Here is a 26,370-nt window from a genome sequence, read left to right as displayed (position 1 = left end):
GCAGAAAAACTTAATAAATAACATGACATAATAAGGGGGGAAAAAAACTATTCTGGAATATAAATATAATGAAAAAAAATTAAACTTAACAAAAAGAAAAACAGAACTCATTCTAGAATTGTTCTTTTTTAAAAAACACTTTTTTCACAAGATTTTCATTTTTAAGAACTGTTGATAAGATAGACAATAATATCCATATAGCTTTTATTAGGTTTATAACATTGAAGAGAAAAGATGGAAACCAAAATGTATTTTAGGGTCTGCTTTTTATCTATTTAAATTTACATTTCAATTAACAAGAATCGTGGAAGGTTATTTTGAAGATAAAACAGCTTCAAGTCCATTTTTGTATGTTAAATCGTCAGGATCATTGGCTTGAATTTTAACACCAAAACCAGGACAACCTTTTTCTACAGCAGATTTGCTTGTGGTATATTTCATCTTATCAAGAGGCCTAGCATTGTCATCAGCATAAGTATAAAAGGCGACTTTGGTACGCCGTCCTTCTGAAGTATTTACATCAAATATGTAGAAAGCATAACGACACTTTTGTTCCACCAAGTAATCTACCATTCTGTCAAAAGCTGGGTTCTCCCTATCTTTGTATTTGTCAAGAGTAGCACTTTCTCCTATAGGGGGACACAAATCAAGTACAATTTTGTCATTATCATGTTTCATTGTCAAGAAATCATGAGTTGGTTTGTTACTGTTAGATTTAAATTGATTGTAAACTTCACAACATTCTGGGTGAATTGTGGCTCCTGAAGTTGTCATATTGATGCTAAAAGAAATAAGCACAAAAATGATAAAAAATCATATAAAAACAATTTAAAGATTAAAAAAAAAAACCTTATCCAAAAAAACAGACTTAGCATTAGTAGGATAGTAATAGAAACAAATCAAAATCAATAGAAAAAAACTTACTCTTTACTTGAAACATGCAATGAATCTTTTGCCCTTAATACTGTCCATTTTTTATAAAACTACTTGTTTGCAAGTTTTTTTTGATAATTTTTTAACCACTCGCAAATGTAGAGTTAAACTCTTTGTAACTCAAATTGACAAGTATATATTGTAAAAAGAGTTTAACTCTTTACACCTGGCATAAATGTCATTTTTTAAATGAGTTAATGTTTAACCTTATATTTATAACTAATTTGCTGTTCATATTCAATTTTTTACTTAATATTTTATTACTTAACACTTTATTGCTTTTTTTTTTAGTAATAATTGTTAATAACTGTTTTAAATTCTAAGCATATTTTAAGAGTATATTTTAAGAGCAACATTAAACTTGGATTTGAAATCTTTTACATGTATAGGAGTAGGGGTACATCTTTTTAAAATAAATTGTTGCAAATTTCTTAATATTTAATAGATCGGTTTTTTCACTAAATGTTAACATATTTGCAAAAGATAATAATAGGTCTTTATAAAAAGCCTTTTAGTGTAATAGAATGAAAATTTAGTAACATTTTATACTTAGATCTTATCCCAAGTTAACTCTATGTTTACCTATATCTTAACTAAATCAGTAAAAATGTTAATTAATTTTGAAAGGAAGAAATTTAAAAAGTATAGAGATTAGGTTTAGCATTAAAATGCTTATACTAAAATGTTGGAGAAAAAGCTAATTATTTAACAGAACATTTTAGCTGCTAAAGCCAAATACATTAGAATGGGTTAGACAAAGACATACAAATTAATGCTTTTCTCATCTTTGAGCTTTTAATTCTGTTAGGACAACAACAAAAATACTCCAATAGCTTAAAGATGTGTAAGTTTTGTTAATACCTTAATGATTAAAATGATTATCCGTGACGCTAATACTATGAGTTAATAGCTGCGAAATATCGAGCAATATCATTCTTAATTTTAAATAAGATTAAAAAACACGCTTTTCGTTCGGAAATTGCATCTTTGATGGGGATTATCAGTGTTTTAAAATAAATTTCACTTTATTTATATTTTCCTACATTATTTTAATTGTAAATTCTCATGTTATTTGGGTATATAATTCAAAGCTTAAAGAAAATTAACAAAACATTGTAAGTATACCTGGTATTTTTTAGCGATAGATTAAATCCAAAAAGGCAGACGTCGACTCAAAGCGACTCAATATTCAATGCGGTGCGGGTAAGGGTGGAGGAATACACGTTATGTAAATTAAACCGTATTGTCTATAAAAACCAAAATGCGAAAAAATTTTCCATAATTCATAAGTCTATTTTCGTTTAACTGTCGAGCCAATGGTGCTTTATTGTTTCTTAAAGCTCGATTGGTTTATAAAATTTCCAAACTTGGCAATGTTTAGTTTCTGATTTAGCGGAGTGTCAGTTTTCCCCAATGAATAATTAAACAACGCACTTGGCGTGGTGCTTTGTGAACACACAGTGAAAATTCTTCTTTTTCAATTCAACAGACGATGAATACAATGAATGAAGTCTGTTGGATCATTGAGCTTCGTTAGCCGTTATAGTCGTAGTAATTAGTTATAAAATTATTAGCAGTGGCTAACTAATCGCATAGGTGTTAAGTGTTTATTTCAACCCGCACCCTTTATAAACTCATGGTTGAGTTTTTAGAAATTGCAGAACAAGAAAACCGAAGGTTCTTTACATCACCTGAGTTATCGTGAAAATAACTTCTAAAATTTATTTCTAACTGTTTTTAATTGCATACCTACTTATCATAAATTTAAATCCTTTAGTATTCGACTTAAACTTATTTAAATAGCAAGAAGCAAATAAGTAACTGATATATCATCGAAAAAAACCACAAAATCAAAAGAACAGGTTTCTGAAAGACACACTCTAGTAAATTTTGATAGAAATAGTTGATTAAATTATATCGTTGAATTATGCGAAAATTTGATTAAAACTAGAAGCAGTTTTACAACTAAACTAAGGAGGGAAGCAATAGAAGGCGCAAAAACCGTGACTAACACTTACGATGCTGTGCGATACTTTTGTAAAGAATCAAAAAAAAAATTTTTTAAGATCATGGCGCCCCTGTAATCAATTTCCTGTAAAGATCCTACAAAATTAAGTGAGTGGCAAGAGGGATATGTTAACTACCCGCTTCAAAATTTTTTTTGTACCTGAGGCCCCTTTTACCGCACTCCACTTCCACAGGCATTAGAATTTGCACCTAACACTATCAATATTTTGACTCTACATAGACATACAGCTGAAGATGTCTTCTTACTATTATCATTAAAAGTTTTCACTTGAAAAATTGATCCGTTTTTAACTTTACCAAAATAGCCTTACTTTTAAATCTCCAGTTTCCCTGAACTTTTTATCTGGAAAAAACTGCTGATACTTGTAAGAAAAAAAGTAAAATGTAGAACTTGGTTTCAATTCTTTAAAATGTCTGATAAAAAGAGATTTTTCTTCCATTTGTTTGGTTTGTTGATTTTTTATCTCTTTTTTTTCCCCATTTGTTTATCTATATCAGGCTATGTAGATGGTAGATAAAAATATTGTTTTTAAATATTTATAAAAAGTATTCTTTTTTTTTATGAGAACAGGAGATATTTATTGTTTTAATGTTATTGTTTATTTTAGGCTTTTCTATTAGGTTAAGGTTGCTAACAATTATACCGTTGTTTATATTGTACATTTAACATAACTTTATTTTTACAACACACTAGAAATGTTTTAATTCATTTTCTATCTTTGCTGAATAAATTAAGGAGTCAACTGTTTTTTTGTTGTTTTTTTTGTCATCAAACTAAATTAAAGCCAGAGTGGGCTCTTGTTGGTCTGTTATTAGAGATTTCTTATTTTTGGGATTTCACTAATAAAGTTGAAGATTTGTTCAGTGCATTTATTTTAAAGTATAATTTTATAAATTCGAAATAACTACCTAGAATTTAAAATGCCTTATTATTAGCTGTCAAATTTTACGAACTAACTGAATTTCAGATTAGTTGCGTAAATTATACCCTAAGGCAGATCCTGAATTGTACCGACGCTAGATCCTAAAGTAAATTCTAATTGTACTGTAATTTTAGATCCTAATTGTATCGACGCTACCACTTTGACCGCAAAAATACGCGTGTAAAGTTTAACAAATGAGGCGCGGCGGGGCTAAGTTAAGTACCAAAAACTTTTTTTTTGGGAAATCAAAAAAAAACATTTCCATAAAAAAAAGTACATTTTTTATTTAAAAAGTTTTTATTTATTAATTTTTTTTTTTAGTCAACCTGGCTTATTCCCAATATAGATGTATCCAAAAATGTAGCCGAGGCAGTGTCAAAATCAAAAAAAAAAATTCTTAAACACGTCAATGACCTGGAACGGTCTGTCAAGTCTAGAGCTGCGAATACGCTTTGAATGCGCTAAACATCGTCTAAATTGCATAACTTACTTCGTTTCGCGCTCTGGTATAAAAAATTTATGCTCAATCGTGTTAAATGTGCCATTTGCAAAAAACTAAATGTTGAGGAAAAAAAGCATCCTGCTTTTAAATTGCCCTGCAACTCAGTCCAAACAGTTAGATTCCGTTTGTTGGATGTTTAATGTCATGAATAAATAGCTTGTATTAAACACGAAGTAATTTGGTTTCTACTGCATCCAGATTGTCCTCATGCCACACGAACATGATGCCATTGGCCGTGTCTGTTAAATTAATTCTAAAACCGAAGCATGAAAGCCGACGATAATATTATATGCTAGTGAGAGACAGTTTAAGTAGTGGATACACCTTTTGTAGATCCATAGTAATAGAACTTGATTTCCGGGTATTGTACTTTTTGCAGCATTGGATTTGATAACTTCAGCGACAGCATCACCTTACGATGGTGTAATTTAAGTTCTGTTTTACTGAAAAGGCTAACTGCTCATTATTGTTCTTTCTTTTAAGATCAAGAGCATCACACGCTTTGCAGGTGTCAACCCTTGGCCTTTTAAATGAAAGCTTAGGTTAATCTTTCAAAAAAACTGATCGGTAAAATTTGTCCGAGATCGTTGAGTCAGGTTCTTTAATTTTGTAAACCAAGTACATTCTATTAACATTCAGATCCGGACTCAAATACTCTTTCTCAGATTTGGCACGACTGTAATGGCTTTCATCCCTGGGAAAGCTATTAATGTGGTTTTTAACTATTTGTCTGTCGTGGAAAGTATACTTGAATTTTTTACCCCCCAAACTAGCTTTTTTTCTATTAATAAGAGTAGTCACCCTTTGGGGCTAATAGCGAAAATGTCTCCAGATGTTTTTTTGTATACCCTTTTGAGATCTCCTTCACCATCAGGAACTATGAAACCGATAGCTGGACTGCCTTCTGCTGTTGTTTGGGTTATCAGTATTCCAATGTCGACGTCTTTAAAAGGATAGAATTTGCATGACTCCCATTAAAAAACTTCCCTGTTAATTGATTCCCAACTTGTTTAAGTTATCAAAGAGCGTTTTTTTCATGTGCAAAAATCACGGCAACTAAATGCACACTTACAAATGACTTAAAATTAAAAAAAAAAAGAAAAAAATGAAAACCTAAAAATCAAATAAGAACACCATACAAATAAATAAAAATTATTAATTACAAATTTACAAAAAGTAATCATACATACCCTGTCTGTAGGTGGAGGTTTTTTTTTTCTATATCTTTTTGTTTGTTTTACTGGTCTCGTACGCATACCCCCTTACTCTTTTTTCACTTTCTACTTTACTTTAACTTACGTTTGTTTTATAAATTTTAGTTTGAAAGCAGATTCATCCATAATTGCAAATAAAACCACATAGCGAAGCGTGAAATAAGAATAACTTGAATGATAAAGATGATAGCCAATTGTATTAACAAACTGGATTATAAATGGTTTGATGTAAAAAAAGCGTGCCTAATAATTATAAATGGCGCGAACTTTGCAACTTTGGCGAATTTCTTTGCATTGTATTGGCATGAGCAATTAAACATCAGGTAGGAGGTATAACAAGTATTGAAAAAGGTTTAAATACTACTGGAATATTTAAGGCAGAGCACCACCATTAACAATTTTTGGATGTTCTTATAGTGGTTAGATAACCACAGATATGTTTACTTTGTGGATTAGGAATCTTATAAAATATCTTTGTCCTTAACAGAACACCCAGAACAAATGAAAGTACTTCATATCTTTGATGGTCATTCAACACAAAAAATCTAGAAGCATTAGTTTTAGCTTGCGAAAATGGAATTGTAATGGTATCTTTGCCATTGCATACTACTCATAGGCTACAACCTTTAGATATATTATTTTTCAAAGCTTTAACTTCTAAATGTAAGATTGCCTGTGATAAATTGGTGTGAAGCCATCTAGGCAGATTTATTACTTAATTTCAAATGTGTCAAACATGCAAATTTATCTCCTCATAGTGAAAGCTGGTTTCGTTACCTTTTTGAAAAAAATATAAAAAAGATTGTAATAAAATGTCTTACTTTTCAAGGCTGGTTTCATGTTGACTGTGCAGGTGTTAATCAAAAACAGAAAAATATAACTGTAACTTTTGCCAAAAATAAAGTTTTATGTATTTTATTTTACAATATTTAGTGTGATTGTTTTTTAAAACCAAGATATGGTATATATTGTTTTTCATTATTTAGTACAATTGTTTTTAATACCCACCTTCCCTCTCTATTCAAATCCTAGCTACCTCGTTGGTAATTTAAATAAAAGTTGTACCATATTTGGTAATACCTGTTTTCAGCATTTTCCAGAAGGAAATAAAATTCAAGGTGCATAGATTTTATTAGATAAAAAAAAACTCTTTCATTATATTATGGCCAATTAGGTGTTTTGTTATATCAGAATATTTCCAATTCCAATAGTTTTACATAAACCATTCGTTTTAGTTCTTTTAATTCATTAAATCTAAAATAACGAAATATTTGCGAAGGTATAAAGTATTTGAAATCAAAAAAATGGTACATTATTGGATTACAATGATACATTAAAGGATCCAGTTTCTTTAATTGCACTGATAGCGCTATCTTTCTTTTTTTTTTTTTTTTTTTTGATTCTCCTAAAGACTTAACGCCTTTTAAATTTTGAGTTTTTCAACTTTTTTACAACAAACAATTCCTAAATTAAGAAATACAATTTGAATATCTACGTTTCAACTCAATAGATTGTCTTCATTTTTAAATTTGATCGAGGGGGTACAATATCGACAACATTACACAACTGACTATTACGTTAAAAATAACTTTTAACTCTGAAATTGCAGTTAAACAAAATTTAAGTTATTTTGAACAAATGAATTTGTTATTTGGTTAAAGTACCAAATTCGAAAGTTTGCAAATCAAATTTTTCTCATAATTCTTGACATGCTTTGATTTTTCTCGCAGTAAAGTTTAAAGTTGTATCAAACAAAAATCATGACCTTTTATTTTCAAATTAATTTTGCTTTGGAACAGATGGAGATATGCCCCGTCGGTATTCCGTTGGTTATCGCGGTACAACCAAGTAAAATTGAATATCAATAAAAATTTTAATTTTTGCAGCGCTATTTGAATGCGTATTAATTAACAGGTGGATACCGAGTTGCTACATAGTTAAAAATTGAATATGTGGCCACGTGAATAGATTTTTGTGGCATTAAAATCATTCGATGTTTTAGAGAGTGAAATTAAACATTAAAGTGAAAATAAAGTTGATCTGCAGATAAACTGTGGTGCAATGCCGCAAGATAACTCACCAGATCAGAATCAACATCTAAAATAGTATTTGAAAGTAAATTGAAGTCCGTATACCGAGAATATCAAAGCACGGTATTTTTCTCTGAAGTATCAAATTCTCATGAGAATATTCCATATTTAATAATTCCTTCCGCAAACATTTCATAACATTTTTTGTAAGGGAGTCGAAATACCGTCGAGGCTTAGATAGAGAAGTTCGACCTTTTAGAACCCAACTCTTGCTTCAATCTTGATTGACTAATTTGATTTTCTTCACGTCTGATGTCCTAATTCGTTTCCATAAAAGGTCATCCAACGGATTTTTGACTCGTTTTACAACATGTAGTTTGCTCAACTCGGCGGACCTTGTCATGGTTTTTTGTGGACAAACTAATGTTACATAAGATAATTTCAAACTGTCTTCTGATCGATACCACGTTCTTCAGCCAACTTGCGATTGCTCGGTGATGATTCAACATCCAAAAAGACTTTTTTAAAAGCAAGTTTTTTACCTACCTCCCGAAACCATTTGTTGTCCAGAACGTAACCTGTCTTCAAGATCTAATTGCCTTCATTGAAACGATGTGCAATTCGCGGTGCCACCATACTTTCGTCTTCAACGCTTTGGCAATTGCTCTTTTATCATTGCTTTTCCTCCAAAATGGATGCAGCAATACACGAAACACAAAATTTGTGATTAATCAGACATTGTTTTCGATATTTTTTTTTTACACTGTATTTAAACACGTATTGGATTTAGTAAAAATATTTCAAGCAGAAAATTTACATCTGAATTTCTTTTAGATGTAATTAATTTCTCACAACTGACCATTCTGAGATCATTCCTTCTGACATTTTCTCATTCTGATGTTTTTTTTTTTTACTTACTTAACGTGACAACCATCGAAATATAATTTTTCTTCTTCTTAAATTCAAAACTTGTTTCAACGTTTTTACGTCAATCAGCGTAGTTATCATATAGTTGTGAAAAGGTTTACTGTTTTGCAATTAATCAGCGATTAACCGTATATACCCAATTTCCAGCGGACGCAAGACTTATCTAGGGTATCAGTATATCACAACCAAAATCAGACGTCCGCAAAATATCCTTGAGACATTTATTCTAGATGGGTTGGGCCTCTTTAAAATTACCAGAGAATCAAAACAATTTGTACCATGAATATTCGTTTACATATAAATGTTAATGATTACAAATAATCACTGATTAAATGTACAAATTCGCTGGCGAGTAATCTATATAAATCAGGACTATCATGATGCTCATCATTTCAGATTTTAACCAAATTAGGCACAGTTTTTTAATTGCATTAAGAAAAGAATAACGTCTAAACTTTTCTCGGTCCTAAGTTATAACCATTTGAATATTGTCTAAAATTCTCCAAATTTTTATGTAGAAGGGCAATTAAAATAGAAAGTAAAAAAGCAGTCATTCCCAAATAACTTTAATTGTTCGGTTCTAAGTCACTCCAGCGTTCATAACCCCCTGGTCTGAGTTACAGGCCTTACCCAGTCAGCCGGAGTCATATAATAGGATGCGTTCGGTCTGCAAATTAAGCAAAAACAGTAAGAAAAATAGTAATAATAATTATTATTTACCACCGGTTTGGTATGTGTCAGCATTAACTTTTCGGTGTTAAAGTAAACATTTCCTTTTGCGAAACCTTTAACAAATTTACGGCAGTTAGGATTACGTAAAAAACAATTTTTAAATTAAAATTTTTAAATTTCTCATTTTTCACTTTGCCTGTAATGTTTTCTTGTAAACACTTTATGAAATTATGTTTTAAACTTAGCTAAAAAAACTTTAGGAGTTTAATTCATGTATGTTCGCTAATTTAATATATAATAAAAGCTAGAATTGATATGATGCAAATCATGCTGATTATGGTGACTATCATAGTCATGATCATAAAGCAAAAATAATCATGATGTTAACTATGATCATAAAAATAGTGATAGTGATGCAACGATGATAATGATGATAATCATGATTATGATGATTATAATCATAATTATGATTGTAAAGTTAAAAATATAGTAATAACATAATAAAAATGTATATACTTTAGATTCTACATCATACATAATTATGTTTTTTGCAGAGAATGTCCTCAAAAATGACTCCGTCGTCACAAACACCAAACTTTATCAGCCAGCATAGTGTGACAACCTCAAAGAAGCGAAAGTCTACAGCATTAAAAAGTAAACTTGAAAAAGTTGAATCACAAAGTCATGAATCTAATTTATCAGAAAACAATCAAACAGATGAGAAATTAATTTCCAAGGATAAACTAGAAATAAAAGAAGAACGTAAACAGCATTTGTATAATAAATTAAAAATGTAAGTTTTTAATTATAATTGTTTTAATTATTTTTTTCTTTTTCCTAATTTTTAAACTCACCCTGTAAAAAAGGTTTCCAGATTAGTATGATTGAATTACAATAACAAAGTTAGCTGCCAAGATAGCTGTAAATAAGTCTTAAATACATCCAATATGTACATACTACCATAATACCAAACAGTAATAAGCAGTTAAAAGAAATATTAAACTAAAAACTGTTCATTTGGTATAGAGTGGTAAAAATAGATGAAAAACAATGTAAGTCATTTAGGTAGCCTGCAAAAACATGCAAATAAGTCTATAAACTACTAACTCCACACAAAATAAGATAATAGCAGAACCTACCCAAAAATATTACAAAGTGATTTAAACAATACAAATAGTTCCACCAAATGACTTTTCTAGTAACTCTTAAGATTAAATGTATGTGTGCGTTGAGCCCAGTTGATCTTATTCTAAAGTAATCTTTGACCAGTACCTAAAAATCTTAATTGTAGGCGAAGATGGGAAACATTTGAACATAGGTTACTTTCAACTACTTCTAATATTTATTATGTTATTTTTTCTAAAAAAAATATGTGCTCACGAAGATGGATTAAAGTTTCCTGCACTAGATTACTCATAGATAAAAAAAAAACTACCAGGGATTTAAGTGGTAATTTTAATAGCATGACAAGGATTAGAAGTGGTTGAAAGTAACCCTTTTTCTACTGCAATATTTTTAGTTTTCATAATATACCAACAAAATACATTTACAAATCAAAGCTTCAATGTTAGGTTCAATAATCATGCTAGACTTTTTAGACCATTAACTATAAAAATTTGGGAAAAATATTTTTTATAAAAAAAGTAAATTTGACGAAAAACATTTTGTTTAAAGCTATTAGATGTAATTTTGTGATTCAATTAGTGTGATTTTTCTAGTGTCCATACATCAAGTCCATCAATACTGAGTAGTTCTTCTGGTTTTGAAAATTACAGAGGAATAATTAATCTATGCTTATTACTACTGGTAGGTGCTGTTTACATTTATGCAAGTACTAGAAGCATATAAAAGTAGTTCTTTTATTTAGTATCTTTATTTTGCATCTATGCAAACTAGATTCAATAAAAAAAAATTGCTGATATCATTAAGATAAAATATTAAAGTTATGAATTTCAATTCGGAAGATAAAATTGGCTAATATTTTTATACTTAGTTATATTTAATGCTTTAATGTTAAAATTAGGAAAGTAAATGTTGTAAGAACATTTTTAAAGCTATGTAGCTATATAATTTATTTACTACAATATATGTGAGCAGCCAAATAAAATTGTGGTATATGCATTTTAAAATAATTTTGAAAGTTGAAAAACTGTTTCATAAATTCACATTTAATTGACATGAATGATGTTCTTTTTTGATAAAAGGTTTTCAAACTGAATCTTGTGGAATTAATATTTTGTTGATCTAAAGCAATTGTTTCTGCCATTTTTTACATTTTACTAATGGTTGCTCTGCACTTCCAATGTGGAGTAAGCCAGAAAATAGTTGGAATTTAGTCAAAACAGTTTCACCATCTGGTTTGCTATGTTTAATTACCCCTTAAATTATCAAATGTTATTAAAAAATGATTGATTTTATCCCCTTTTTGATATGTTCACTCACATAGTTTGTTAATGTATATATATATTTTATATATATACGCACACGTAACTGCAAAATTAATGCACCACTTATAAATTCTGACTTATTTTAAAAAATACTATGTATTTTCCAGATTTATCAATTTCAAAAATGATAATAATTTTTATTATTACGCCTTTTGTAGGTTTTATTCCGTTTCCCTTACTTAATTTCAAAATTATAGCAGTTTTTCATAAGAAGTATGCTTTGCTGTAAATAAACCTCACTTCTAAAAGAAAAGTATGTATTGGTTTTAAATTGTTTTTATGTTAGAAAAAATAACTGTCATTTGAGCAACACATCTGTTCACAATGCAGCTTTCTAGATGAAATTTAGGTCGGAATAAATGTGTTGCAGTTGTTACTTTGTCCAATGAAGGATTAACAAATCGCGAACTTGTTAGAAGTTTGGAGTGTCTTATACAACTGTCGGTAAGGTTCTACAAAGGTTTATAAAGACCAATGATCATGCTAGACAACTTGGCCAAGGCAGACTATGAGCTACCAATGCTGTGAAGGACCAGTTTTTAATGCTTCAAACACTGAGAGAACGGTCCACTACTGCACAAAGTCTCCAAATATAACTTGCTGAGATTCATGGAACTGCTGTTAGTCAAGATACCATAAGAAGAAGACTTTGTGCTTTAAATTTACGACCTCAGGCAGCAGCTACTGGTCCCAGATTGTCTGTTGACCACTGAAGAAACAGGCTGGCTTTTGCAAGGGGACATATGAATTGGGAAATACATGTTTGGGTACAAGTCGAGAAAATACTTTATATGGAGCAGCTCATTGATAGTATGGGGCGGAATATCTTTAACAGCTTGCACAGAGCTTTTTATTGTTGATGGTGGACGTCTGACTTCTCAATGAAACATAGCAGACATTTTAGACTCTTTTTTGGTACCTTTTGCACTGTACATTGGAGATGGATTCCTTCTTATGGAGAATAATGCTAGACCACATATGGCACATATTGTTACTGAATACTTAAATAATGTTAATATTGCAGTTTTGGAGTGGCCAGCTTGCAGTCTAGATATGAACCAAATGGAGCATCTTTGAGACATAATAGGATTGTTAGAAGCCAACACCCACCACCTAACAGCCTAGACAAGCTGCAACAAAGTCCTATCACGTGTGGGAAGATATCCCTCAAGAAGCAATTAGACCTCAATTGAAAGTATGCCACTGCGCTCTCAGGCTGTAATAACATCAAGAGGTGGTAACACTAGCTATTGATACGTCAAAAATGTTTTAATTTAAGCTGTATTAGTGTGCATAACAATAATAATCATTTTACTTTATTTTGTTAAACAAACCATATTTTTGGTTTTAGCTTTTTTTTCACCAACCTCAATGTCAACTTTATTATTATCATAGAATGATTGTGTTCATGTGTTCTATTCTTAATATTTTTGTCAAAATATATGATAATATTGACAACAATTAAAATAAATCAAAATGAATTAGTGGTGTGTTAATTTTGCGGTTAAGTATATATATATATATATATATATATATATATATATATATATATATATATATATATATATATATATATATATATGTATATGTATATATTTAATGTAGTGGTGTACAGCATTCTAGAAAATTCTTTATAATTCTCTGGTATATAAATTATTTCACAAGCAAGTTTGATTACTTACATTATATACAGCTATTCACGAAAGTTTAAACGATTGCAGAATTTTTATCAAGTATGTTTGGTTTTTGTTTAATAAAGAAAAACTGTAAAATGATATCAACTTAATTTTTTTTATTTATTAAAGAAAAAGTAATTAGCTTTAAAATGAATATGAACATGGTATAAAAATTTTAATATTTAGTTAGAAAAAAGCTATTACAAAAAATCTTATAGGAAAAATAAGAAGCACAAAAGTTTAAACGAATTGCAACATTCGAACAAAAAATGAAAAAAAAACCGAAATTAATATTTGAAGTGTCCTCCTTTGTTTTTATAGCAAAGATAAACCTGTTTATGCATTGATTCAACTAATTTCATGCACATCACGCGTGGTACCTTCAGCCAGTACTCATTCAAAAGTTGCATTAAATGCTGAGTTGATTGAATTTCATGGTATGTCAGTTGATTGTCTATCCAAGACCAAATATTTTTGATTGGGTTGAGATCTGGTGATCTAGGGCACCAGGGCATCACATTGAACATTTTTTTCAAAAAATATTCTTTGATTGAGTGTGCTGTATGAGCTGAAGCCCCGTCTTGTTGAAAGATGAATTGCTTGCTTCTGCCATACAAGTGTCTAATTGATGGAACTAAACACGTTTCCAATGTGATCTTGTAGGTGTATTGATTAATTCGGCCTTTATACAGCTCACAGAAGCATATACCTTTGTGAGAAAAACATCCCCAGATGCCAACCGAACCTCCACCGCCTTGTCAACGATGTTGCAAAAACCTGTCTGAATATATCTCAGTTGCAAATCTTTTGACATAGATTCTTCCCTTGCGGTTTACAGCTTATAAGTTAGCTTCATCACTCCAAATAACTTTTGCCCACTGTTCTACAGACCAGTCCAGCTTTTCTTTGGACCACACTCGTCGTTTACGTTTATCCGTGATTGAAAGAATAGGTTTTTTAGCAGCTATGTACGTTCCAATACCTTTGTCTGACAATGTTCGTCTCACGAGCTCTCTGCTAACTTTTGGATTTATTTTTCGACTCATTGAAGATTTGTGCTAGCTTTTTGTAGCTGAGTCTGGGGTTTTCTCTGCTTATTCTGAATATACCATTTTTGTCACGGTTGCTGAGTTTGGATGGTCTCCCAGTACGCAGCATGTCGGAGACATCCTTGGTAAGTTCCCAGGTTTTGATGGTTTTTCTTATGCAATATTCAGAAATGTTAAGTATTTTGCCTATTTGAACGTTTGTGTGATTTTTTGTCCGCGCCATACCAATAACTTGCCATTTGATATCAATAACTTGCCATTTGATGTCACTAGAAACTGATTTTAAACTAAATAAAATCGTTTAAACTTTTGTGAAACCTCTTAATTTGTATCACCTACCTTTTAATCAAATTTCTGAGTAAACGGTAATGAGTCAAAACCTACTTTTTTTTATTCTATTAACAAATAAACTATTTACCAAATTGGAAAAATAATTCTTTTGATATCTATTTCCGATAGATTTTTATTCAAGAAAAACCGAAGATTAGATTTGAAAATTCTGCAATCGTTTAAACTTTCGTGAATAGCTGTATAAGTATTTTTAATATAATAACTATATAATATGCTAAAATGCCTTATTTCAAAATGGTTTTTGTGTAGTCTTTTTCAATATTTTGATAGTATAAATATCATTTTAGTCATTAATAGGCAAAATTTCACCTCTTTGTGCTACAAAAAATGATTGAGACAAAATTTCAAAAAGTCATCACCTTAATATATGTCCATGAATACATCTAAATGTTTGATAAATAAGCATCATTATAAAATCCTTATTTTGATTTATTTTTCAGGTATTATCAAATTTTAGAGTAGCTTTGAATAATATTTTAAAGTAAGTAAATAAACTTGTGAGTATTATAATTATTGCAGTTATGTCATTTTGAACTTTATCTTCACAATAGAAAAAATAGAATTTTTGTATTTTATCATAAAAAAATTGGATGCTTCACAAAAAATGTAAAAAAAAAAGTTTTACCAAAGTATTGTTTAATGAAATTATTTTTATATCATTTAAAATTGTATTAATTTCATCATTTAAGATTAAATCAATATTTTGCATTAATGCAAGAAAAAAATGTCCAGTTTTTTCTAACATTTTTTGCAGTTAAATATTTAAAAATAAAATAGTTCACTCTCTCTCTATATTTTATAGAGAAAAAAAAAGTTCTTAAGCTAGTTATAAAATTAACTTTTTTTTAAGTAAATTTTTTCATGTTCTTTGTGATGTTGTTTGTGTAGGTATGGTGTTCTTGTTGATCCTTATATCATCTTTGTTTTCCTGGAGCATCCTTACAGCTGGCCTTCAGCAACATTAGTTATCTGTAAGTTTTTATAATTGTATATAGAATATAGAATAGTTTAGTATTAGTTGCTTAATCTTTTGTTATCTCAGTTAAAAAAATTCTTTCCATCTTGATTAAGATTTTCAACAAGATTCCATAAAATTGTATACAATATCACAAGACACAAAATCATACTTTTTAATATTTAAAAGTAAAAAATATTTTTGACTAGATAAATTTATTGGATTTTTCTTTTGGGTGAGATATTTCATTAAAAGAGTATGCATACTTGAAAAAACCTTTGAAAAACCAAAATCATACAGGAAAGCTCATGCATACCATATATGCTGGTATATAAGTCCAGACTTTAAACAGTTTAGAAAGAATCAATATGTCAGCCTATAATAAATAGTGAAAGTTTTTTTTTTAAAAACTGAAAGAGAATATTTATTTATGGTTAATTATACAATGAGTCAATTTATTTGCTGGTATATGTGGTACTCATAAAATTATTTTATATTAGTTTTTTCCTAATTTTTTTTTAGTTTCAAATGTGTTTATTCAAGTGTGTTTTTGTGTGGAAAAGAATCTGTCTAAGGTTTGTATATTCAAAAAATATGTTAAAGGATGGGCATGGCAAGGTCTCTATTGGTTTTGTAGTTTTTCCTCATAAATATTGTAAAAATAGAATTAAATTTTTAAACAGAAAAGTAATAAGCTCAGTTGTTGTTTCTGTCAACTATGATAAATGTAAAATTTAAGTATCACAGTTTTTAGGAAGTTAACTATTGAAAGAATGATGAATTAAATATGATTAGTTATTTGGTGCACATGTTTCATATTACCTTTCATAGCCTTTTTTTTTTTCAGGGAAATATATCAGAACGAGTTGGTAGCTGTATTCATGTTATCAACATCTGCATGACAATTCTTACGCCAATATATGTTGTGTTTAAGTTTGATCCTCTGCCATGTAAATATCTTTTTTTTTCACAACTTTTATAATTATAAACAGTTGCTTACACAAGGTGTAATTGGCTTGTGTTACAAATAGCTTTTGAAGTGCCTCAATTTTAGAATAACTTTTAAATAGTTTAAAATTAAATTTAAAAAGACAAGTTTTGCTTTCTTTAATTTTCAAAAATATTTTTCAGTGAGTTGGGAATGAAGGGTTTCTTTAATATGGTGAATGTGGGTGATATTGGCATGTTTTACAAACATTTCATCCTACAAATAATTGGAAAACATAATGAAACTCTGTTAGGTTTCTGATATTACCTTCAATACTCTGTTTCTGTATTGAACCCTAAGCTGCTCACTTTGTTCAGATTATATAATTGCACAGACCATTTGTTTTCACTGCCAATCCTATGAAAACTAGCACTTTGTGGATCTTAAAACTGGTGCTACTGGAGGTTAAAGTTTACATAGCCACACAATCTTTACTTATATTTATTAATTATTCTTTCAATACCTATTCCAAATTTTGTTTTCTTTTTGTGTTTAAGTGATGGGTAAAAGTAATAATGTTGAAGTAAAATCTTTTGCTTTTGAAATTTACTTGCTAATTAAGCCTGATAACTTTAAAATATGAAGTACCAAGTAATCTTCATCCATTATCTATGACACTAGTCTACATTTTTTTAAGAAGGCCATCTGAAACCTAATGCTCATACCTTTTAAGAAGGCAGGGATCAATTGTTTTATAGGATTGATTAATTCCATGTGAAAACAGATGTTTTTTTTGCAATCAGTCTCTTTTTTCTTTCTACTAAAAAACATGCATAAAACATAATTCAGTCTACTAAAAAGCATAATGCAGATTTTATTATTATTTTAACTATTGTTCATTATTTATTAAATATGAAAAATTTCAAATATGTTTAATCCACTTTGTAAAAATACAATTTTTTTCAAATAGTTTAAAAATATATGATCACTAAAATACATGGTTCACATTTAATATTGTGGTACTTATACCTGTAGAAATTCTGTAGGAATTCATAACACTGACCTCATCTTGTTGTATGCAAACTTACCCTCAATTTCAATTTGGCCCATATATTATTAGGAATGGGTTAGCTTCAGTTGCTTAACAAATTGTGCTAATTATAGTTTCTTTCTTTGAAATGAAACCTACTATCTTTCAATGGCATCCTCAGTTGATTTAGTGTAACACAATCTTGAACCAATTTATTTACTTCAACTGTTGATGAACTGAAGCCCACATTGCACGCCGCTTAAATGTATCTGGCAAGTAAAAAGCAAGTTTGGAACTAGGTCCTGCCATTTGTTTTCTAACTATACTGTGCTATTTTAAACTGACTTGTACCTTCTGATTTACACTCAACTGCAGATGTTTACATCTTTACAACCCAAGTATTTTTATTGCTTATTTACCTTGAATTTTACTTTGATCAGACCAAAGAAAAGAAAATTAGGAAAGTACTTGATCAACAATTATGTAAATGTATTAGTGTAGTCAGATATTTAACCAAAATGAGCTATAAAAAATAAAGTTTAAGTCAGGAAAAATATGTACCAGGCTGCTTATTCACCAAACTTTTGTAACTTTGGTGCAGCTCAACTAAGGTTACGGAAATTGTAAGCTCATGTTACTATTTGGTATTCACCAATTTTTTGCGCATAAGTTGCACTGAACGTACGCAAAAAAAACAACCGAGTTAATTTTTTTTTTAATAAACCAAGTTTTTGTAATTACAAATCTTTATCAAAGCATATTTTTCTGAAGATGAATTCATATAACTTCTCTAACAAAAAAATAAAATAACGTAAACTGATAAAATAACAAGTTATCAAGTTATAAAATAACTGAATTTATAAGTTATTATCAACATAAAATAAATTTGTGCATAATTAGATAAAGCAAGATATCTAGACTTTTTTTGCTTAAAAAATTAGCACATTATTTAAGGTTTTTAATTACCAAAACAGTATATGCAATAATATCAAGCAATTTTGCAAACCTTACATTCAATTTCATATAAAAAAGAGGAAAATAGGGATTTAAATTTGCTTAATCTGATTTAGAATTTCTAATCCTAAGGAAATGCAAAGGTTTTCCTTTAAAGTGCAAGTAAAAATTATTTTGCAGTAAGTTGTTGGGATATACTGAAATGTTCCACCACTTTTTTGTAAAGACCTCCAACAGTTTTTGAGATGTCCAATGGTTCGCTCCACATCACTACAAACCTGACAGTGAACTTTATTAAAGTATATTTCCACTGGTGTAGTTGGCTGATTAAATGGTGTAATCTTGGCTGGTGACAACCCATATCTTGAGTCTGCAAAAAGGAAACCTGAATTTGGATCATATTCTATTGTCTGTTTTAATGCAGAATTAGAAAAGATAAAGACATCACGATCCCGGATACTTTGCAACAACATCTCTAAACTTTCCATCAGCATCAATGACAACTTGACAGTTCAAAGCAGGATATCCTTTTCTAAAAAAATAGAAGTTAAAAGTCTTTAAAATGTTAAAATGTTTAAAAATCCTGAGAGCAGCAAAAACCTTTTTAGGAAATGTTAGCATCATGATAGAACAACTGTTCAATTTTGGCCAAAAAATTGTTTTTTTTACATGATCTTTATCATAAACTATATGACCTTATATTATGATATTGTTTTAAGTTTAGCACTTACGTTAAATAATTTAATGTTTTCAAACTTTGAAGAACTATGATGCGCTATTTAAAACATTTTAAAAACTTCGATTTTTGTAATAAACATGTCGCACTTTGTGAAATTGAAGTATTGTCTCTTCATAAATTAAATAGTTTTTTTACATATAATTAACAAAAAGCTTTTCCCTGGGATTTTTGCAAACTCAAGGTTTGCTAGGTATTCCAGGCTGAGTGAAAACCCTGTATAAAGCACCACCTTTAAGCTCCATTTGTAACAATCCATTAATAACAAGCATATTTAACAATAAAGAATCATAAGATTATAGCTAATCTTTTTTGAATTGACTAATAATTCTTACCAATTACTGCTTGAAAACTCCCAGTTGATAAAAGCCTTAACACTATTAGTACTTTTGCTTCTGAAAAAATTGAGTTGCTTCTCAATATGATTGGTGACAAATCATTGTGTAAAGTGTTGACAATATCTCTTACATTACTTTTTGGTAAACAAAATTTTTGAAAATATATCATTTTAAATAAGATGCTATATAATTATATATAAAATATATTAACCCTAATAAATATAATAATATAACATCTTAATAAGGAGCTACATCATTACGATGCAGTCATTTTTTTGTTAATATCTGTTGACTATTGTTAACTCTTACTATAATATATATAATTTACATGTGTTAAGATCCCTAATAATATATCAATCTGACAATAGAACTACATATGTATCATAATAATATAACGCTATTCTCATTATTTAGTTATTTTAAAGTTTCACCAAAGTTAAGGCAGCTCATAGCAAGCGGAACTTTTCTTGCATAAATTGAGCTAAAAAGTTTAGTGAATACCGATAGTCTAGCGTTGAGCTTACGCAAAAACTTACGAAAGTTTTTTTGAAGCGCAACTGCACAAGTTTGGTGAATACGACTTTTACAGTTTTGAACTTACGCCAAACTTACGCAAAAAAAAGTTTGGTGAATACGCTCACAGTTCTTCAAGAGGAACTTGAGGCACCGGTTTTAACTGCATTCACCATAATAGATTTCTCTAAAATGTCATTGCTTTTCTAATTAATAATAATTTTGTGAATTGAGGTTGGTGCCAATGAGAAGGTATTGCTACCTTTTTGAATCTAATCAAGTTAAATAAGCAGAAGGTCTAAGCTTTTAAATTTCATGTTAAAACTCACTTAACAGTAAATGAACTTAATCAGTCATAATTTTTCATTTCTTATTTTTCTTAAAGATTTTGCAACATTAACTTTGATGTGGTACACTTCATTGGTTTTAAAATTGGTTTCTTATGCTGCAGTTAACTGGTGGTGCAGAGAGGAGATTAGTGTTAAAAGATCCAAAGGTAATTTCTTGCACTTTTTTTTCTGGGATTCTGACTGTAATAAAATGTGCAATATAAATAACTTATTCAGTCCATACCTACTTAAAATGATAAATGCAAATACTAAAATTAAACAGCTATGTACCATCAGACGTAAAGACATCCCTATGATGATTATTCAGCTTAAAATTAAAATTTTTATAGCGATTGTAAGTAAAACCTTTAATACAAAACTTGAAAAAAAAACATTTATGTCAAGTTATATATAACTTGAGATAAATTGTATACACTTGACATAAATGTTACACAAATTATATATAGCTTGACATTAATGCTGTAAAACTTAAGTATAACTTGAGAAAAATATTTTTCTTACAAGTTTTATATTGTTTAAAACAAACTTAAATTGTACTTTCTTTGCCTTTGATTTTTTTATTTTTAATTTAATTTGTTAAACCGTTTCAGTCATGGTTAGTTTTTTTTGCATCTGCATGCAATTTATCATTTTTTAGATTTGCAACAAGTGTCTCCTGGACCTGTGCAGTATCCCAACAATTTGTCACAAAGAGGTTTATTAATGTTAACCTCATAATCTTTGTTACAATTTTTATGGATTATTTAAATTCTATTAAATGTTTTAGAGCTACTCAGAAAAGTTCTACTATAGTGTTGAGAATTTGTTACTGTATTTCAACACTCCAATTTATTAATGCAAGTAAAAGTACCATTGTATACCTACATATAAATTTCTTTTTACACCTACATATATAAATACAATTGCACACCTACTTGTATAAATTCCATTAATAAATGCATACAAATATGCAATTGCACCATTTATTTTATCATTGTATAAATGCAATTGTAAAGATCAGCCTAAATTTTAAATATTCTTATTTATAACTGAAAAGATCAGTTATAGTTTATGTTAACAATAAAATTTTTGTCTGCTTTCTTTTTTGACAAATGTTTTAAATGTGAAAACAATACCTTTTGTAGAGTTAAATAACAAATGAAGAAGCCTATACAGAAGTTTTTGACATATTTTTTTTGCTTTCAATTCCGTAGAACTTAAACTTTCCCATAAACAATCCATAGTTTTACATAAAATATAAAATGAAAATGTTATTTTGATTTCAAATTTCAGATCTTTACTACTTCATCCTTGCTCCTACATTCTGTTATGAGCTAAATTTCCCGCGAACTAACAAGATTTGTAAAAGATTTCTCATCAGAAGAATTTTAGAAGTGGTATAAAATTTATGAAATTAGCTTTGTCTTATCTTGACCATATTCAGTGATGTTAATTCTTTGCAGTGATTTTTTATCGTTTTTCCACCAAAAAATTTATTATGCTTTTGTTTGCTCTTTTTTCTAGCTTTTTTTATCTGGACTTATCTTTGCCCTTATTCAACAGGTAACTTTCAATATGCTGTACAGGGTGTGGCAGCGATTCGCGAATTTTTTTGAACATTTTTCAAAATGAGTTTTTAAAGCACTAAAAAATTGTATTCATGGAGTATTAATAGGAGAAAAGTTGAAGATAAATACTTTTCCCACCTTAACATTCAATTAGGCTTCCTTTTTTTTTGATCACTGCCTCAAGCCTTGGGCAGAAGGACTGGCAGGTGCTTATTATACAATCCCTTGACATTGATTTCCTAGCACAGGTAATTGATGGCTTTAGTGACTCGACACTTGAGTGGGTCTTTTTGCAAGCCTTACTCTCAAGTACACTCCACATACTGTAGTCATGGAGATTCAGGTCAGCTGGATGGTGGCCAAAAGTGTTTGGGCCAGAAATTAGCCATATTGTCCTGAAGATATTGTTGAGCTTTTCTAGATCTATGACAACCTGCATTGCCCTGTTAAAAGATGTAATTGTTTTCTGGGAATGTCTTCTTCAGCCATGGCACCACATAGTGTTTTAGTTAGCTAATATGCACATCAGAAGAAACTTTTTCTTTCTCTTTGATGGAGATTGGTGGACATTTCTCTCCGTTAGAAGCGATGATTCCTAGCATCATGATAGACTGAGGGTGCTTGGTGTGATACACAGGTGGTGCTTTGTCACTCTTCTGCACAATGAATCTGTCATTACTTCTATCTATCACACAGTCAACACTAAAAAGTTTTTTATTTGAGAAAACATTAACTTTTGACGAAGCATGGCTTTTTAGCTGATTCAGAAGTTTCTTTGATCGCTTCAATTGTAAAGTTTTTAGTCTTTCTGTCAAAAGTTGACATGAAGTTCGGGCCACACTGGTTTTTCCAAGTGTTTTTAGAGTTCTTCTGACTGTCCTCTCATCAATATTGAACAATTTTGCTGTCTTTCTAATGGATACAATAGAATTCTTTTCAACATGCTTTTTAAGCTTTTCTGTAATCTTTCTATAAACTTTTTTGTTCACTGGAGATGGCCTTTTGGCTCTCTCAGCACTGACACGTTTTTTCACTTTGTAAAATATAGTTTTAGACACTCCAGAAACACTAATCACTTCATGTGCAGGTAAACCCGCGTGAATCAAATTTAAAGCTTCGGTTCTTTTGGCTTCCATTGTAAAACTTTTAACTAAAATGTTTTTTATTCACAATTTTATTAAAATCTAAGATGGTCATTGAACATTAATCAACAAAACCAAATTGCGGAAGTATTTTATTTCCATCACAAAACCTAGCCAAAAATTAATTCGCGAATCGCTGCCACACCCTGTATTTATAAAAGCAAAATTTGTTTTGACATGATTTTTTTTTTTTTTTTTCTTTTTTTAGTGTTTTTTTTTTTTGCGTATAGAAGAAACTATTTATTTCAGTGATGATGAAAATGATAGTAATAATATGGCATTACAATTTATTTATCCAATAAAATGAATGGGTTACAAAAAACATTTTTTACTTTTTAGGGTTTAATTATTATTAGAAGGGGTGGCCTTGGGGTTTTGAATTTTTTTGATTGATTAAATTTATCCTTTTTTTTTTTTTTTTTTTTTAGTGGTTAGTACCTACAGTAAAAAACTCTTTAGATTCATTTAAGGTAAGCAGACTTATTAAAAGTTTGTGATCAAAATCTTGCCTCAGTAAGAGATATTAGTAAAAGATATTAGTAAAAGATATTAGAATGTTATATTCTTATGATCAAAATAACCTGAGACATTTTTAGTGAAAAAGTTAACTGAAATTATGAAGTTCTAAAACTCTGTAATTTACTAATTGTCTAGTAATTGTTTATATTGTTATAGGAGTTAGAGTTAGCTCGCTTCTTTGAAAGGATCATGAAGTTGGCTGTATGATTTTTTTATTTTTAATTTTGTTTGTTTTTACAGTAAGAGATTTGTAATTTTTATCATTTGGTGTTATTTTGCTTATATAAAAAATTCTTTTTACTGGTCGAGGCATGCGAAAATTGTTCAGTGTCCTTCAGTGTAAAAAAATGACTAGCATGTAAGCTTTAAACCAATTTTAAGCACTTTAAGATATGGATGTTAGGTAATATAATATTAAATTTAAAAGTTCATCCTTATTTCCAGCATTAATAAGTTTAAAGGACAACAAACCTCCTGCCATGGGGAAGTATTAAATTGTTTTTCCAGATTTTTAAGCTCAAATACACTGCCTGCCAAAAGATTTAAAACAACTTAAGAGATACATGTAAATGTAAGATTATACAAAAGTTAAACTATTTCATTATACAAAAATTTTAGTATACAAAAGTAAAACTATTTTCACACTTTTAAGAATTAATGTTTAATGTTAAAGTTTGAAATTAAAAAATTTCTCATATTTAATATGTATGTCTAAAATGATAAATTTTACCATTTTTAACATTGCACAAGGAAAAAAATCTGAACAAGCTGTTGCAGCAGAGCTAAAAATATCAAAGGCTTGTGTTCATTGTGTGCAATGAACACAAGTCTCAGCAGTACAGACAAACTGGAAGTCATCTAAAACTTCTTTGGTAAGGTAGGGCAAAAAATACAAAACAAAAGAAGAGCTGCTTATTGTTGTAACTAGTAAATGAAGTAGATGACTCAGCAATAAAGAAGATAATTGAAGACATAAAAAGGTTTTCTGTTATCTTCTAAGTAAATGCAAGAAGTGTGTACTTCTTGCATTCCTTGACCCTATGATCTATTTTATGTATTAATTGAATAATTTCATTTAAAGAAATTGAAACATTCTAAAAACTTTAGTATTACATTTAGATTCCTAACCATCTGTTGTGGCTGTTGGGATTCTATGTATACTTTCATAGCTTTCTCAATATTGTTTCAGAAATTCTTTATTTTGGCGATAGGACATTTTATAAGGATTGGTGGCAAGTTTTTTTTTTGTTTTTGTTTTTGTTTTTTGTTTTTTGTTTTTTGTTTGTTTGTTTTTTTTTTGGGGGGGGGGAATTTCTAAATAGTTTTTTCAGACCATGATTTCTATTAATTAATGATTTTATTTGATATTTTTTAGTCTTTTCACACTCTCATTTCTTTTGTTTGATGATTTGATTTTTTTTTTAATTTGATTGCTTTTTTTAATTATTAATTTGAGAAATTTAGTATTTATAGATAAAGAGTTTACATAATCAGATTTTCATTTTATTTTTTTTTGATTATTTAAGTTCATAAGATAGATCATATTAAGATTTTAGAAGTTTTATTGCTAAATATATTGTATATTAATAACTTAAATTTCTATTGTTAAATACATTAAATCTAGATAACTTAATTTTCAATTGTTAAATATATTAGGAATGCACCAAATGTAGCAATTTTTTGGCAAACTTGGAATATTCCAATTCATAGATGGGCCAAAAGGTATATTTTATTGTTTGAAATAAGTGTACTAAAAAAAGGCTTTACTTGTAAATGGAATATCCACAATTTTTGAGTTCTTTAGTTCAAATTTGGCAATAGTTTAAAGCTATTATTTGCAGTGTAATAAATTTTTGACAGTTTTAAAATGATTTAATGTTAATTTGATTTAATGTTGAAAATATTCAGTTATATTTAGGCATGTCTATGAACCAATGCTTCGCAACAATTACTCAAAAGTGCATGCAAGTTTGTTTGTCTTTTTCTTAAGTGCTTTCTTTCATGAGGTACGTCTTACTAAAAATGTTAAATTGAAACCTCTTTCATGAGATATGTTGCACTACAAATATTAAATTGAAAGCTTAGGTTTTAAAAAAAACAATCTAATTTGAAGAAAATGAAAACTGATTTGATTAAAAATTAAGTTGTTGCAAGGGACAACTTCAGTTATTTACATTTATTTTGTTACATACTTTTATTTTGTTTACAGTTCATAGTCAGTATTCCTCTGCAGATGTTTCGTCCATATGCATTTTTATCTATGCTGATGCAAGTTCCGCTTGCAATTTTGACATCATCAATGAAAAACCCATGGGGAAATATTATGATGTGGTTATCTCTCATTATTGGTCAACCATTGGCAATTATGATGTATTATCATGATTACCTTGTGGAACATGTTGAAATCAAAGTTTAAATTTGATGATAAAAAAAGATATTTTCTTGTTAAGGTTCTTTTGATTTTTTTGTATTTTTTAAAATTTTCTTTGATTTCTGTGCTGATAAGTTTTGAGTTCTATTTGTACAAGGTGTAAGTGTTTTATCTGTTGTATATGGCTTTAAGGTTTGTTACTTTTAATGGTTTCACGAAATTCATTTTTCTTGCA

At 29.2% G+C, this 26,370-nt stretch overlaps 2 protein-coding genes across 2 annotated transcripts; one reads left to right on the top strand and one right to left on the bottom strand.

Moving 5' to 3' along the window:
* Positions 1-247: 247 nt before the first annotated feature.
* LOC145193050 (uncharacterized) lies at positions 248-2,196 on the bottom strand. The gene is made up of 2 exons (XM_090101103.1): positions 2,059-2,196; positions 248-781 (listed from the first exon to the last, which is right to left on the bottom strand). Exon 2 carries the CDS (start codon positions 772-774, stop codon positions 313-315), a length of 462 nt encoding a protein of 153 aa, XP_089957229.1. The 5' UTR covers positions 775-781; positions 2,059-2,196; the 3' UTR covers positions 248-312.
* A 7,130-nt stretch (positions 2,197-9,326) lies between these two features.
* LOC145193137 (diacylglycerol O-acyltransferase 1-like) lies at positions 9,327-26,215 on the top strand. Its single transcript, XM_090101156.1, has 17 exons — positions 9,327-9,372; positions 9,784-10,022; positions 10,948-11,035; positions 15,193-15,233; positions 15,641-15,723; positions 16,230-16,282; positions 16,555-16,657; positions 20,592-20,702; positions 21,194-21,250; positions 21,829-21,932; positions 22,060-22,098; positions 23,674-23,715; positions 23,921-23,965; positions 24,884-24,996; positions 25,421-25,486; positions 25,683-25,770; positions 25,974-26,215. Exons 2-17 carry the CDS (start codon positions 9,787-9,789, stop codon positions 26,178-26,180), a joined length of 1,476 nt encoding a protein of 491 aa, XP_089957282.1. The 5' UTR covers positions 9,327-9,372; positions 9,784-9,786; the 3' UTR covers positions 26,181-26,215.
* Positions 26,216-26,370: the final 155 nt, after the last annotated feature.

This window comes from Hydra viridissima, unplaced genomic scaffold (genome assembly GCF_058129835.1).
Source record: "Hydra viridissima isolate aposymbiotic clone 2 unplaced genomic scaffold, HvirCarnegie_v1 scaffold_10, whole genome shotgun sequence".
NCBI lineage: Eukaryota > Metazoa > Cnidaria > Hydrozoa > Anthoathecata > Hydridae > Hydra > Hydra viridissima.
Note: the sequence above shows the minus strand (reverse complement) of the source record. Positions and strands in the feature narration are given on the sequence as shown.

What these genes read in the sequence shown, in the direction of transcription:
- LOC145193137 (XM_090101156.1), top strand. Translation starts at nt 9,787, where the DNA reads ATGTCCTCAAAAATGACTCCGTCGTCACAAACACCAAACTTTATCAGC. An exon ending in TTCAGCAACATTAGTTATCT is followed by an intron (nt 15,724 to 16,229) that starts GTAAGTTTTTAT and finishes ATTTTTTTTTAG; the next exon opens with TTTCAAATGTGTTTATTCAA. An exon ending in ACATTTTATAAGGATTGGTG is followed by an intron (nt 24,997 to 25,420) that starts GCAAGTTTTTTT and finishes TAAATATATTAG; the next exon opens with GAATGCACCAAATGTAGCAA.
- LOC145193050 (XM_090101103.1), bottom strand. Translation starts at nt 774, where the DNA reads ATGACAACTTCAGGAGCCACAATTCACCCAGAATGTTGTGAAGTTTAC.